Source organism: Dipteris shenzhenensis, chromosome 5 (genome assembly GCF_047967505.1).
Source record: "Dipteris shenzhenensis isolate YYH24624 ecotype China chromosome 5, Dip_SZ_1.0, whole genome shotgun sequence".
Lineage (NCBI taxonomy): Eukaryota > Viridiplantae > Streptophyta > Polypodiopsida > Gleicheniales > Dipteridaceae > Dipteris > Dipteris shenzhenensis.
Genome location: NC_141600.1, coordinates 49,594,511 through 49,610,860, shown reverse-complemented (window position 1 = coordinate 49,610,860; position 16,350 = coordinate 49,594,511). Strand labels below are relative to the sequence as shown.

General features: G+C 48.0%; 1 protein-coding gene across 1 annotated transcript in view; it reads right to left on the bottom strand.

Annotated features, from left to right (window-relative positions):
* The window catches only part of LOC147902132 (sesquiterpene synthase 3-like), a 41,495-nt gene extending 29,994 nt beyond the window's left edge, over positions 1 to 11,501 (bottom strand). Inside the window, exon 1 of the mRNA XM_087374428.1 lies at positions 11,092 to 11,501. Within this exon, the coding sequence (XP_087230554.1) occupies positions 11,092 to 11,501 (410 nt within the window). The remainder of the gene's footprint in view (positions 1 to 11,091) is intronic.
* Positions 11,502 to 16,350: the final 4,849 nt, after the last annotated feature.

Genomic DNA, 16,350 nt, shown 5'->3' with positions numbered 1-16,350 from the left:
CTTTGTTGATGTCATCCTTACTTTTGATACATTCGTCAAACCATTTGTAACATTTACAAGTTCACAATCAAAGTCAAACACCGAATAGTGCTTTGTTGATCTCATCCCTACTTTTGATACAATCGTAGAACCACTTGTCACAATGGCATTAGAGTGTCTCAAATGATCTTCAAACTCATCTATTCCTGAGAGAACATCACTCATTGATGTACTTTCTATGGATTTCATAACTCCATAGTCAGTGGTGATAGAGTGTCCAGAATGATCTTCAAACTCATCTATTCCTGAGAGAACATCGCTCATTGATGCACTTTCTATGGATTTCATAACTCCATAGTCTTGAAACTCCTCTACTCCAGAGAGAACATCACTCATTATACTATCGTGCATGATTTCCATAATTCCATAGTTACCTGCTTTGACTCCAAGAACTTTATCAGTATCCATGAAGCCATCCATGCTTGAAAATATAACACTTTTGACATCTTTGCCCAAGTTCTCAATGTGCATGAACTCATCCACCCCGGATAAGGCATCACTTGTGAAATATTTTTCTTTCTCGGTACCAATGAACTCATCGACTTCTGATAAGACGTCAGTGCTATAGTTGAGTGCATTGGAATCATCCATCTCTGAAGGAATAGAGCTTGGTACATTGGCATATTCTTTCAATTCTTTGATGTTGTAGTATACATTATGTTTATCATTAAAAACCACATGCCGAGTCTTTCCAATCTTTAAAAATTGCATGCTCCATCTCAAATCCTTACCTACCTCATAGTAGGGACTATCCAATGACATTGAGTTATACCATCATCAGTAACTTTTTGAATTCTCATCTGCGCAAATGTCCAGTGTTCAACTTGTTCAAATCCCAAGACTTGACCTTCTGCTACATACTTATTTGCAAATGATAACATTTGTAAAATATCTCCCACTCTAAAATCCAAAGATATGCACTTTGTATTCCTGATGACATGTGTTGGATAAGTCTCATCTCTGTCCCATGCAATAAATGCTTTGTTGGAAGTATTATAGGGCATAACATCTCCAAGGATTTCCATATCCCCACACTTATGCTTTAGCTCAACATGTGCACTAAGAATCCTTGATACGATAACTGCCACCTTATCTTTGCCAAGTCTTCTAAAGTCACAAATAGAATTTGGATCACTTTCATGGATTGTAGCAAATGCAACTACTTCTCTTTTGCAACATAAAATCACCTCCATTCCCGGAATAAATTTTGTAGCCATCTCCTTTGTGAGTTTCCTTTGCAAACAAGCTGTAACAACCATTATAAAGAACATTAGTCTCTTCTCAATAATGTACTTTATTAATGATTTAAAAATCTAGAACTTGTTTGAAAATTTAATTAGACACTAACCAATAACAACCGTAAACCAATAACAACCCTAAACCCTAAACCCTAAATCGTAAACCAAAACAACCCTAAACCCTAAACCCTCAACCCTCAACCCTAACCAATAACAACCCTAAACCCTAAACCCTAAACCCTAACTCCCAAACCCTAGACCCTAAACCCTAAACCCTAACCCCCAAACCCCAAACCCTAAACCCTAACCCCCAAACCCCAAACCCTAACTCCCAAACCCTAAACCCCAAACCCTAAACCCTAACTCCCAAACCCGAAACCCTAACTCCCAAACCCTAAACCCTAAACCCTAAACCCTAACTCCTAAACCCTAAACCCTAAACCCTTAACCCTAACCCCCAAACCCTAAACCCTAAACCCTAACCCCCAAACCTTAAACCTAACTCCTAAACCCTAAACCCTAAACCCTATCTCCTAAACCCTAAACCCTAAACCCTAAACCCTAACCCCTAAACCCTAAACTCTAAACCCTAAACCCTTAACCCTAACCCCCAAACCCTAAACTCTAAACCCTAACCCCCAAACCCTAAACCCTAACTCCCAAACCCTAAACCCTAAACCCTAAACCCTAACTCCCAAACCCTAAACCCTAAACCCTAAACCCTAAACCCTAAACCCTAAATCTTAAACTCTAACTCCTAAACCCTAAACCCTAACCCCCAAACCCTAAACCCTAAACCCTAACCCCCAAACCCTAAACCCTAAACCCTAAATCCTAAACCCTAACCCCCAAACCCTAAACCCTAAACCCTACCCCCTAAACCCAAACCACCAAACTCTAAACCCTAACCCCCAAACCCTAACCCTCAAACCTTGAACCCTAAACCCTAACTCCCAAATCTTAAACCTTAAACCCTAAACCCTACCCCCCAAACCCTAAATCCAAACCACCAAACCCTAAACCCTAACTCACAAACCCTAAACCCTAACCCTAACTCACAAACCCTAAACCCTAAACCCTAAACCCTAACTCACCAAACCCCAAATCCTAAACCCAAACCACGAAATCCTAAACCTTAAATCCTATGAGTGTTTTCAAGTAATATCATTTATTTAAGTAATAGTTTTAATTAGAATTCATAAGTAATAGTGGAATTGATAGTTGGGAGGGTGGTAGTGGGAGAAAGGGAGAGTGGGAAAGTGGAGAAAGGAAGTGTGGGAGGGTGGTAGTGGGAGAAAGGGAGAGTGGGAGAGGGAGTGGGAATGGGGGCATTGGGGGTGGGGGTGGGGGTGGGAGGATGGGAGTGGGAGTGGGAGAGGGAGTGGGAATGGGGGAGGTGGGGGTGGGGGTGGGGGTGGGAGAATGGGAGTGGGAGTGGGAATGGGGGAGGTGGGGGTGGGGGTGGGAGAATGGGAGTGGGAGTGGGAGAGGGAGTGGGAATGGGGGAGGTGGGGGTGGGGTGAGGGTGGGAGGATGGGAGTGGGAGTGGGAGGGGTGGGGAGTGGGAGTGGGAGGATGGGAGTGGGAGAGGGAGTGGGAATGGGGGAGGTGGGGGTGGAAGTGGGAGGGGTGAGGTGGGAGGATGGGAGTGGGAATGGGGGAGGTGGGGGTGGAAGTGGGAGGGGTGGGGTGGGAGGATGGGGGAGGGAGTGGGAATGGGGGGGGTGGGAAAATGGGAGTGGGAGTGGGAGAGGGAGTGGGAATGGGGGAGGTGGGGGGGTGGGAAAATGGGAGTGGGAGTGGGAGAGGGAGGATGGGAGTGGGAGGGGTGAGGTGGGAGGATAAGGGTGGGAGAATGGGAGTGGGAGTAGGAATAGGAGTGGGAATGGGGGGGGAGGGGTGGGGGTGGGAGGATGGGAGTGGGAGTGAGAGGTGGAGGTGGGAGGATGGGAGTGGGTGGGAGAATGGGATTGGGAGTGGGAGTGGGAATGGGGGAGGTGGGGGTGGGGTGAGGGTGGGAGTGGGAGGGGTGGGGTGGGAGGATGGGAGTGGGAGAGGGAGTGGGAATGGGGAAGATGAAAGAATGGGCGTGGGCGTGGGAGTGAGAATGGGGGAGGAGGGGTGGGAGGATGGGGGTGGTGGGAGTGGGAGTGGGAATGGGGTGGGAGGATGGGGGTGGGAGTGGGAATGGTGTGGGAGGATGGGAGTGGGTGGGAGAGAGAGAGAAGATAATCTAATAGAGAGGCCAATAGGAGAGGAGATAATGTTATAGAAGGACCAAAGAGAGAGAAGCACTTAAAACCCTAGTTTTTCTTATATATACTCTCCTTCTCTCATTGTTTCTCTCATTTCAACAAGGAAGAGCAAGAGGAGAAGCAAAAAGAGGAGGAAGAGCAAAAGCAAGCACAAGCATAGATTTCAACTTTTTTCCAGGTACTTTTTTTAAAATTTGTATTCTTTGAAATTTTATTATAGAGAGAGAACTTAGAGAGAGAAAAGTGAAGGAAAGATTTTTAGAGAGAGATTATAAGAGAGAGAGTCTTGCTGCCTCGGCAGCAAAAGAGAGAGAGAGAAAGAGAGAGGGAGAGAGAGGAGAGAAGGGGGGGGAAGAGAGGGGAGAGAAAGGGAGGGGAGAGAGAAGGGAGAGGGGGGGAAGAGAGGGGAGAGAGGGGGGAAGCGGCGAGGGGGGGAGAGGGAGGGGGGGGGGAGAGGGAGGGGGGGGGAGGGGAGAGAGAGAGGCAGCAGCGAGAGAGGAGGGGGGGGAGAGAGAGAAGGGGGGGCACGACAACGAGAGAGAGGGGGAGGGAGAGAGAGAGGGGGGGCCGCTGCCACGGCAGCGAGAGAGGAGGAGGGGGGAGAGAGAGAAGGGGGGGCAGCAAGAGAAAGGGGGGGGAGGCCGCTGCCGCGGCAGCGGAGAGAGGGGGGGAGAGGGAGGGGAGGGGAGGGGAGAGAGAGAGGGGTGGCCGCTGCCGCTGCAACGAGAGAGGAGGGGGGAGAGAGAGAGAAGGGGGGGTCGCTGCCGCGGCAGCGAGAGAGGAAAGGGGGAGGAGAGAGAGAAGGGGCGGCGCAGCAGCACGAGAGAGGAGGGAGAGAGAGAGAGGGGGGGAGGCCGCTGCCGCGGCAGCGGAGAGAGGGGGGGGCACTGCCGCGGCAGCGAGAGAGGAGGGGGGGAGAGAGAGGAGGGGGGGCACGACAGCGAGAGAGAGGGGAGGGAGAGAGAGAGAGGGGGGGCCGCTGTTGCGGCAGCGAGAGAGGAGGGGGGGGAGAGAGAGAAGGGGGGGTAGCGAGAGAGGGGGGAGAGAGAGAGAGGGGGGAGAGCGAGGGGAGGGGAGGGTAGAGAGAGAGGGGGGGCCACTGCCACGGCAGTGAGAGAGGGAGGGGGGGAGAGGGAAGAGAGAGGGGGGGCCGCTGCCACGGCAGCGAGAGAGGAGGGGGGGAGAGGGAGGAGGGGGGGGCTGCCACGACAGCGAGAGAGGAGGGGGGTAGAGAGAGAAGGGGGGCACGGCAACGAGAGAGAGGGGAGGGAGAGAGAGAGAGGGGGGGCCGCTGCCGCGGCAGCGAGAGAGGAGGGGGGGAGAGAGAGATGGGGGGGCAGTGAGAGAGAGGGGGGGAGAGAGAGAGAGGGGGGAGAGGGAGGGGAGGGGAGGGGAGAGAGAGAGAGGGGGGGCCGCTGCCGCGGCAGCGAGAGAGGGGGGGAGAGAGAGAAGGGGGGGATGCGGCAGCGAGAGAGAGGGGGAGGGAGAGAAAGAGAGGAGGGGGGGGCACTACCGTGAGAGCAAGAGAGGAGGGGGGGAGAGAAAGGGGGGGAGGAGAGAGAGAGAGGGGGGGGAGGCCGCTGCCGCGGCAGCGGAGAGAGGGGGGGGAGAGAGGGAGGGGAGGGGAGGGGAGAGAGAGAGGGGGGGCCACTGCCGCGGCAGCGAGAGAGGAGGGGGGGGAGAGAAAGGGGGGGAGGAGAGAGAGAGAGGGGAGGGAGGCCGCTACCGCGGCAGCGGAGAGAGGGGGGGGAGAGAGGGAGGGGGGGGAGAGAGGGAGAGGGGGGGCCGTTGCCACGGCAGCGAGAGAGGAGGGGGGAGAGAGAGAGGGGGGGCGCGGCAGCGAGAGAGAGGGGGAGGGAGAGGGAGAGAGAAGGGGGGGCTGTTGTCGTGGCAGCGAGAGAGAAGGGGGGGAGAGAGAGAGAAGGGGGTGGGAGAGGAGGGGGGCGGCAGAGAGAGAAGGGGAGGGGGGGCCGCTGCCGCGGCAGCGAGAGAGGAGGGGGGAGAGAGAAGGGGGAGGGGGAGGGAGAGAGAGAGAGGGGGGGGCCACTGCCACAGCAACGAGAGAGAAGGGGGGGAGAGAGAAGGGGGGGAGGCGCGGCATCGAGAGAGAGGGGGGAGAGAGAGAGAGAGAGGGGGGGCCGCTGCCGCGGCAGCGAAAGAGAGGGAGGGGGGGAGAGAGAGAGAGAGGGAGAGAGAGAGAGGGGGGGCAGGCCGCTGCCACGGCAGCGAGAGGGAGAGAGGGGGGGAGAGAGAGAGAGGGGAGGGGAGAGAGAGAGAGAGGGAGGGGAGAGAGAGAGAGGGGGGAGGCCGCGGCAAGTGAGAGAGAGAGTGGGGAGCGCAAGTGAGAGAGAGAGAAAAGGTGAGGAGAGAGTGGGAGAGAGAGAGAGAGAGGGGAAATGAAGAGGAGGGGAGAGAGTAGACTAAGATGAGAGGAAACGTAGACTAGAGCGGAGAGGAAAGAGAGAGAGAGAAGAGTGAGAGAGATGGACGAAATTTAGAGAGGGAGGACACAAGAGAAAGTACGATCGAGATAGAAAATCTTACCAATGAAGAGGAGAAATGAGTGGGCAACGATCGAGAAAAGATAAAGGAGAGATGTTTTTATGGAAGAATTTGGGAGCTACGATCAATGAGGATCATCATGTATGTGGGCATATGCTATGCAACCAAATATGCGGAGATGCCCAATGCGTGGCTTGTGTCCAGTGAATGCTTCATAAGGAGTCATACCTTGTATCGGTTCGGTAGGAAGCCCATTAAGCAAGTAGTTAGTTGTAGCTATTGCTTCTTCCCAATACTGATTCGGAAGATGCTTTTCACTAAGCATTTCTCTAGCACTATCTGCTAAAGTCCCATTCTTCCTTTCAGCTCCTGCATTTTGCTGAGGAGTATCTGCACATGTGAATTGTCTTCGAATGCCGTGATTTTTGCAAAAGTTCATGAATGCTGAAGACATGTATTCACCTCCTCTGTCTGATCTCATGACCTTGATCTTTCTGCCTGTCTGGTTTTCTACCATGGCTTTGAATTCTTGAAATCTGGCAAACACTTCAGATTTCTCTTTCAGAAAGTAGACCCAACAATATCTGCTGTAGTCGTCGATGAAGGTCAAGTAATAAAGTGAACCATTGATGCTGCGGGTCTGGGCATAACCCCATACATCTGTATGAATCAAATCAAGAATACCTCATGCACGAGAGGTACTTCTGACAAAGTTGGTTCGCTTTTGTTTGCCGAAGCAACATGCTTCACAAACCTTTCCAAGAAACTGTAGCTTCGGAATCCCAATTGCCATATTTTGATTCCTGAGATCTAACAAGTACTTGAAGTTGACATGACCATATCTCTTGTGCCATTTTGCAGAGAGTGGCATCTGTTGCATTTGAGCTGACATGGCATGCTTATCTGGTACTGTAGCTAGCATCCTGTATAAGCGTCCTTCTTTGACACCTTTTGCTACTAGCTGACCTCTTTTGGATTTGTCTCTGATAGTGCATTCATCACCGTCAAAGATGACTTTGTAGTTGTGTTCCGTCATTTGACCTACTGACAAAAGGTTCTTGCTGAGCTTCGGAACATAGAGCACATCTTTGACTAATCCTTTTGTACCAGTGAAATTGTTCATAGGGATAACACCTGTCCCTTGAACCGGATTCGGTGTATTGTCTGCTGTGTAGATGACATTCTTTTGTCCTTCTAATGGCTTCATTTCTGTGAACCATTCCTGATGATTTGTCATATGAGATGATGCACCGCTGTCGATGTACCAAGGATCCTGTTCCACTTGGTCGACTTGATAGCTGAAATCCTCTTGGGGATTGAAATCAGTGTCTAGGTGCATTGTATCAGTCTGATGCAATTCCTCACTTGCAAGAAACATATTTCCATGTTCATTTGCAAAATGATTGTGACTAGAGTGTCCACCACGATGATTTCCTCTTCCTCGGGAATTCCCTCGATTAGATTGACGGCCTTGGTCATATTACTTCTTGCAGCAATCTCTTTCATAGTGTCCAAACTTGTGACAGTAGTTGCACTGGATGTTTGACACATTGGTGGATGCATTCCCTCGTCCTTGGAATCTTCCTCGATTGGAATGATTTCCTCTTTTGCTGATTTTGATGTTGCTGAGGATGCTGCTGATGCTGTTGCTGATTCTGACTTTGATTTTGTTGATGATGACCACTTTTCTTATATGATCTACCTCTGTTTCTGCCTTTGCCTCTGCTTCTGTCTGAAGCTGTGAATGCCTGATCATTAGAATGACCTTTACGTGCTTGAATGGCATGAGTCCTGAGTTCTTCACCAAGTAGAACTGACTGAAGTTCTTCCAGTGTTGGAATTTGCCGTTGGATGGCAATACTCTGAACTAGATTCTCATATCCTTCTCCTAGTCCATTTAGGATTACTTGAACCATTTCTGCGGGATTCATAGTCTCTCCTGTTGCTCCAAGTTGATTGTTGTAGTCTTTGATGCAGAGTACATAAGCATGACCGGTTTCATTGCTATTGGGAAACTCTAGTTGATCTGGTTTCTCAGGGTGAGAATCCTGGATGTGTTCTTGGACTCGTAGAGAGCTGCGAACATATCCCATGCTTCTTTTGATGTCTTGACTGTGTTGAGCTGTCCTAGCATGACATCTTGCACATTCTGCTTGATCAGGTGATAGGCATACTTGTCTTTCTTATCCCATTCTGCTTGAGCTCGGGCAATGGCAAGATCTTCTACTGGTGCGGAAACTGTTTGTGTAGATGTAGATCCCGATGTAGATCCTGTTGCTGGTGTTGTGACAACAGATGGAGTAGAGCTACTGGTGGCTGGATCGGCCAATGGTCTAGGTGTAGATCCATCGACATACTCCCATTTGTCCTGAAGCACAAGAATGGTCTCCATTCGGTATTTCCATGTACCGTAATTGGAGTTGTCTAACTTAGCAGATGCATCCAGATTGAGGTTGCTAGTCGACATGGTGCAAACAATGTACTCAAAAGTGTCCTGAAAAACTCTGTATGAATCAACTGCAAATACATTGAAGATGCCAAGTGAAATCTCTGTACCATCGGTGAAGATAGAACTGCAGTATATAAAATCTGATCTGTATTACAAGGCTTGTGGCAATGATGCCGGGAATAGCCAAGAGGCTTTACAAGGCTGAAGAATGATGTGCACGATGCCGTGAGATAGTCAAATAGGCTTTACAATGGTGGCATGTGTGTGTGAAATCAAGTGCTATCTGCCCACTGAATCAATCTGCAATGCCTCTGAACTTTGAAGTCTGGTCACTGAACTGATGAACGTAAGGTTTCAGGTAATGTAATGATGTGAAATCGGATGTGAGCATATGGACTGACTCCGAGTAGGTACTAGTCGGGAATTTCGGGCATGGCTTAGATTGGCAACTTGGGGAATTCAAAGCGTCCCCTCTATGGCGATCTAGTCTACTCTGATCTAGATCTAAACCAACCGTCGATCAATGAAAGAGCAGCAAATAATTCCTTTTCTTTTGTTCTTTTTAAGTGCTGGGTCAGATGCGTCCATGTAGAGGCAAATGTGCGTGAAGGAAGTGGTTTTGCCAGTGAGGCTCAAATGTGAGTGTAACTTGCCCCGAAATGTGCGCATGATGTAACAAGCGTGTAGAGCATGAAAAATCGAGCGACTTTCCTTTTTAGAGCACCCTCAAATTCTTCCTAGATCAAGAGATATGAATTGATCTAGGTGGAGGGGCAAAAGGAGTGCAAATGGTGCTCAATGATGATGTGTCACTGTGAGTCACATGCAGTGATGATGTGGCACTGTGCTTAGCAAGAGGTGTGCCAGTGAAGCTCTGTGCTGAGGTGGCAGGAGTGTGCACATGCAGTGTGTGCACAGTGTGCTTGGCAAGGGACTGTGCCTGCAGAGGGTCAGTGCAGACTGGAGAGGGTTAGTGCAGACTGGACTGCTGAGGTGGCAGTGTTGAGGTGGCACAGATGATGTCAATAGGGTGATGTGGCAATGCTGACGTGGCACTGATGACGTGGCATAGGTGATGTGGCTGATGATGTGGCATAAGTGATGTGGCTGATGACATGGCACAGGTGATGTGGCTGATGAAATGGCCTAATGACGTGGCCTGGTGATGTGGCCTGATGACATGGCTATGGTGACGTGTCAGCTGATGTGGCACTAGTGATGTGGCACTATGGATAAGGGTGCCACGTGGCTGGTCCTTGACCAAGCTCCAGGGTGTGGTGACCCTGAGGATAGGGTCCACGTGTCGTAAGAACAACGACCAGAATCTTTTGAGATTCTGATGGAGTCTTGGGGATTCCGTCGTCTTCTCCGTTGATGGAGGCGGCCGTCGAGCCCATTGTAGGAGGCGGCCAATCATTCGAGGGCTACTGCCATTGGCTTGTAGCCCAGCTATGGTCGTCGTCTTCGCTCTCTCAAGCTATGGTCTGTAGCACCACCACCAGGGGGTGGTGGCCGCGGCCCTGGCGCAGCAGATTCATTTCCTCCAGCGAGGCGTTCATGTCGGAAAGGAAGAGAGACGGAGCTACGACCAAGGTCATGGACTGAGGCTTGGGGAGAAGGCAGGGCAGGGGCGCTCCTCTTGGTCGTCGTCCTCATCTTCTTTGGCTTCTTCTTCTTCGTCGTCGTCGATCATCCAAATCTTCTCTTCCAAAAACTGCTTCCTAGCTTCGTATGTAATTTGAACGGCTAGAGCTTTGGTTGGAGGAGTCTTGTTGCAACTATCAAGGAGTATCGAGCCTTTAGCTGCTCGACGGTCACCTTGTAGACGCGTTGACATAGGAGCTTGGAGTCGGCTTTGGACCTGGCTGAGGCTTGGAGGTCCGCCAGTTGCTTGTGGAGAGGTTGCAATGCTGATGGCGGCTTTGTCGTCGTTGCAGTAGAGCCGGGCGTCGTTATGCAGAAGGGCTGCTCGTTGGAGAGGTTGCGTAGAGTAGAAGCAAGTCGAGAGACTCTCACAAATCTCTCTCTCAAAGACTCTCAAGGAAATAAATCTCTCTCGTTCTCTCTCAAACAGAAATCTATCTCTTTCTCACACCTCAAGAATAGTGGATGGAAACTTTCTCTCTATTTCTCTTAAGAAGAAGAATCAAATCTCTCACAAACTCTTGAAGGAGATGAACGGAAATATCTCACTAAATGGACGGAATTTTCTCTCAACGGAAGTGAAGGGAAGGATCTCACAATCACTCAAGAGAACTCTCAATCTCACAATCTCTCTCACACTCTCAAGAAACTCAATGTCTCAGCGGAAGACAAGGGAGGCTCTGATACCATGACAAAATATGAAGAGGGGAGAGGAGAAGAGTGGAGATGAGGAGAGAGGGCATAGCTAGAGAGCACACCACAAATGACTAACTGTACACTAGAATTAGTTGAAAAAAATAGAATATATACAAACCCTTTTAGGGTTAGGGTTAGGGGATCTAACCCTTTCCTTTATAGCACTCTATAAGGTTAGTGCTATGCACATATGATCACGTGATGGTGCTATGCACACATGATCACATGATGTTGAGCGTGAACTCTCAACACGAGGTCGTTCGCCCACGAAACATGATCTGCCACAGCGTCATGGAGCTCAGAAAGGAGGGGACTCGTCAGTGTCTCTTCATCAAGTTCTATTCCTAGCGCGTACTCCACGAGGACGAAGATGATGAATATCGCAGAAAACTTCCGACGCCTGAGAATGTAGGTCTGAACATCCGGGATATTTCGTGCTTCACGACAAGAAATTTGGCCTTTCCATGTATCAATTGAATCTCCCAAAGCACCAAGAAATCGGGATCGCTGCGTCGCAGGCATATTCGGACAAATATCACTCCACCAATCCTGTGCCACGGTGACGATCCCATGCACTCTTGAAGCGGAAGGCTTTCCGTTAAGAGTATCGATAACAGATTGGAAGAGGAGTGTGGCTGCAGAAAGGTCCCTTCCTAGGCCAAGCAGGTCGTCGGTCATGTCGTCGGCCTTGAATAACCAAGAGTAAAATTTGGCAAGAGAGGCAACGCATCTTGTCTCGGAAACTGAGACTGAAGAAGGAGTTTCTTGTCATTTTCCGAGGATGGGTTGAAGGTTGCCAAGAGCCACAACTCAGTTTTGTCTTTAATCGTATCAAAATCAGGGTGCAAATGAACAAGAGCGGAACGTTGAAGTGGAGGAATCGTGATGGTGTGAGCACTATGGAGGTAGTCCATGATGTGAGAACTTGAGGGTGAGAGAGAGCTTTACACCACCACATATATATTCTGGTGAGTGAGCCTAACTAGAACGTATTCCAATGTCAATAACATCCTCTTCATAGATACAATGTCAATAACATCCTCTCCATGTATACAAACGATTGATATGTGAGGGTCAAAAACCTCCCCAAGAATACGAGAGCATCCTCCCCCTATATACGATAGATGTAAAGTCATTGCACATATATGCACATGTTTTTCATGAAGCTTTGAAGTTCCTATCATGACCAAAGTACCCAACATATGGCATCACTTGGCCAACTATTTCCCCCTCATTTTCAACACATAATTAGATATTTTGAGACCTATTCAAATTAAACCTTGAAAAATTCATCATCTACATTGCAAGAACCCTACATTCTTTTATTTGATTGCTTGTTTGCAATTTATGTTTAGACTAACTATCCATTCCATTGAAGTATGAGGATGTGAATGAAGATGCCATCAAATATCTTTTTGTGATGGGATAAGATGAGTTCATGTTATGTGAACATCATTCTTCAAGAAATTTTCTCATAGGATTCCTTGCTTTATGGAATGTTCAAATCATAGCAAGGAATAAATTTCATTGGGTCAAACATACACATGTATCAAGAGGTTGGCATCAAATTGAGTCAGATATAATTAAGTTTCTCTTATGTGCTTAATTTTAACTTGGTCTTCATTCTCATTGGTAATTGCATGCATGGAAAGAGAAACAACATAATCAAACCACTTGTTATGAAATACACAACATAATCAAACCATTATGAAGGTAGTCCATGATGTGAGAACTTGAGGGTGAGAGAGAGCTTTACACCACCACAGATATATTCTAGTGAGTGAGCCTAACTAGAACGTATTCCCATGTGTTTGTGGTGAGCCAAATTCATATTCCAATGTCAATAACATCCTCTTCATAGATACAAAAAATAAGAGGAGTGTATATACAAGAGGCACGAAGCCAAGCCAATTGCTTTAAGTACAAAAAAGAGTAGCTAGTACTACTTCTACGACTAATCTATGTTCTCCATGTCCTTGCTTCATTCCACACTCCCTTCTGCGCTCCCTTTTGTGCTCCCTTCTCCGCCTCCTTCCTCGTCTTCTTCCTCGTCTTCTTGCACAGGGCCCTGTAAACAAGGGACAAAATATATGAATGTATGAAAAATCAAATCTTTACTTATAATATTGACATTATTTAATTACTTTCAAATACCTTGGGGGCCGCTCCAGTAGTCTGGATATACTGCTCCTCAGTAATCAACCCGTCATGATAGAAGTGCTTCCATGTATCTCCTTTGCGATGGTGGCGGTGGTAGGCTATCTCAACTGGAGTAGGGTATCTGCCCACGATGTCAAGCTGCAAGATGACACAATTTGTGGAGGGGTTAGTACAAAGAAACAACCTCCTAATAAACTACATAAGCAATATAATTTGAGATCGATACTTACAAATTGGGCCTCCCATGATTCAACACCCCCTGCTCTAAAATGCATGCTTCCATATTGCTCCATCTAGATCCTTCGTGCCTCCACGTGCTGCAGACTGGGGTCCTCCCTCGCTGACTTCATTACTCTCTTCCACTCACGCTTGTTAGCGGTGTGGGGCGGGCCCCTTGGTGGTTGACCTCCCTCGAGCCTTGGCAAGCTTTGCTAGTGCCTGCCTCTTAAGCAAAGATCTTTTATTGCCAAGTATCTTATAATCTTTGACTTGGCCCATTTATTAGTGAACTGACGATTGGGGGGGTTAGGATACCTAGAACGAACAGCAGTGAGGGTCTCATCAGCCAACCTCTTTCGCTGGTCTTTGTAGTGGATAAAGCAATCTCTGTAATTATTAGCAATTACAGAGCGCATGAAGGCCATGATGTCCTTCCCCCGTGCATCCATAAAGATGCCTCCTATTTGAGTGATGTCATAGAAGATCGTACCATCACCCGGAGGCACATCCAAATCATCTGAATCATCATCGTCCCCACCACCACCCCTCCCAAAGCATTGTGCCATGCATCCCCCATCTCTCTCCCTTCTACTATGCCTGCTACCATGTCGTCTCGAGCTAGTACGCTGGCCACTCATAGCTGGAGACTGCACGGGACTACGTGGACTACTCGTAGCTAGAGAACCGAGTCATAGGAGTACGCCGATGGCTCTGCGAGAAAGAAGGACCTCCTGATGGCATGGGGAAAGGGGCATAAGACGGCATGGGGGAAGGGACATAAGACGGCATGGGGGAAGGGGCATAAGACAGCATGGGAGAAGGGCCTCGGCTTTGTAGCCAGCTGGGCTGTGCTGACTCCACTGGGGTAATCTCAGCTGGTGTGGGGTGGTTTGGAGTCTATAGTGCCGACTCCTGGGGGGTTTTTAGAGTACCCGTCATATACCTGTATAACTCCGCAGGACTGGGAGGGTGTCCTAAAAGGTTATATAAGTCCCTAAAAATAGACTCCCGGAGATCAGGTGAGCTCGAAGAGCTTCCTGGCCACATGATGAACTGGAAAAAAGAAAAAAAGACGATTACTGATGAGCTGAGAAGAAAGGGGAATGGAAGAAAAGAATACTGTCCGAAAAGGTTACTATCGGAGCGTGTCTATAGACGTGTTTGAGAAGTGCGTCTATTTTTGTGTATAACAACGCATCTATAGATGCGGCTGTCTGTGTCTGTAAACAGGCTAGACGTGCCTGTAGATGCAGTTTTAGACGTGCTTTGAGACGCATCTATAGACGCACTTTGACAGACGGACTTTTCTAAAAAGTAGAAAAGGACATGCGGCCGACATAAGAACGTAACACTGATACCAAAATCATTCGTTTCTTGGATATGACAAAGGACAAATCCAAAGAGAGCAACTTCCAAAAAAGATCAACCGTAAAGAGACTTACCTTGGATAGAGGTATGGAAGCTTCTTCTCCTTCTTCAAAGTTGCTTCTCTTCCTTGTTCACCCTCTTCTCCTGTAATCCTAGAAATAAGTGTGGGTGCCTTCCTCTTAAGTGTAAGATTGGGAGTAAGTGTGGGTGCCTTCCTCTTAAGCATCGAAACTGTGGATCTGCTGATAGCAAAGCAAGAAAGCCACATGAAGTATAAGTAATGTGAAGAAAAGCAAAGCGATCGCGCTAAAAGAAGATTTGAAAACTGCATCTATAAGCGCGTTTAATAGCGCGTATAAATATGCATGTAATTGCGCATCTAAATACACAGATCAGACGTGGTTTTAGATGCACTTATAGATGTGCACCATAGAATAGACAAACGCGGTTTTAGACACGTCTTTAGATTCGCCACAGAGTTTTAAAATTAAATATTTGAAGAAAAGCAAATTTTTTTGGGTTCTTTGTTTGTAGGATGTCTTCATCTTCAACAAGTAGGTCCAGTGAGGATGAATCCCTCCGTATCCACCATTGCAAAATGTGGTTGGAGCAAAAAATCAAATGTATGTGTGATCGATGTCGAGGAAACATGTATCGTGCATGCAAGATTACACTCAATCACATCTCAAAGTATGGAGAATGGGATGTGACCGTAAACATGGTAAGTGTTAAAGAGTTAAGGTTGATTGAGATACCTATGGGTGTTCATATGTTTGAGTTATGATCCTGTTTTAATTTGATACAAGATGTAATGCCACACCCGCATATGTTGCCCTATGCTCACCGTGAGGAGACAAAGTGTCGGCAATATGAGGTGGGATCTTCAGGAGGGACCGTTACGGATGCATGGAGTGATGGTGATAGTAGCCCTCTGCCATTACCTCATGAAGCCATGGAGGATGAGGTGTTTGATGATATGGTGCGGGATTTATATGTCCATCAGTCCGAAGGGAGGGATGATAGCATGGAGCAGGACGATCTTTTTACCATAGCATCGACTCCACTATTTGAGGCTCTATTCTACGTGCCTCCCTTGAGTTACTAAACTTGCAAACCATCTATGGATGGAGCAATGCAAGTTTGAATGCATTACTCAAGTAAGCTTTAAAGTCTATTTTTGCAAACATGGAATGCAAGTTTGAATGCATTACTCAAGTAAGCTTTAAAGTCTATTTTGCAAACATCGTGAATTATGCTAGTGGGTCAATTACTCGAATGCTTTTCCTCATTTATGGTCTTCATGTGCAGGCTATTGTGTAAAATGCTTCCAAGGGAGAATAAATTACCAACCTCAAGAGATATGGCAAGGCAACATGTGACCTCTCTTGGAGGATTAGATTACAAGCGCATCCATGCATGCATCAACGATTGCATTTTGTTTGGTGGACTACATAAGGATGCAAGAGAGTGCCCTTTTTGTGGAGAGGCAAGATATAGAGCAGATCTCAAAACTTTGGATGTGCCTCGTTAGGTATTGCGACATTTTCCCATAATCCCTTGCATCCAACATATGTTCAAGTGCAAATCCATTGCAGAGCTCATGTCATGGCATTCCTCCCATCGATCAACCGATGGTAAGTGGAGAACTCCTGTAGACTCTCCTGCATGGAATCATATTGAAGACACATGGCCAAGCTTCAAGGAAGAACCTAGGAGCTGGAGACTTGGATTGGGTATGGATGGTGTGAACCCACCATTTGGTCTCAAAAGCACCTCTTAT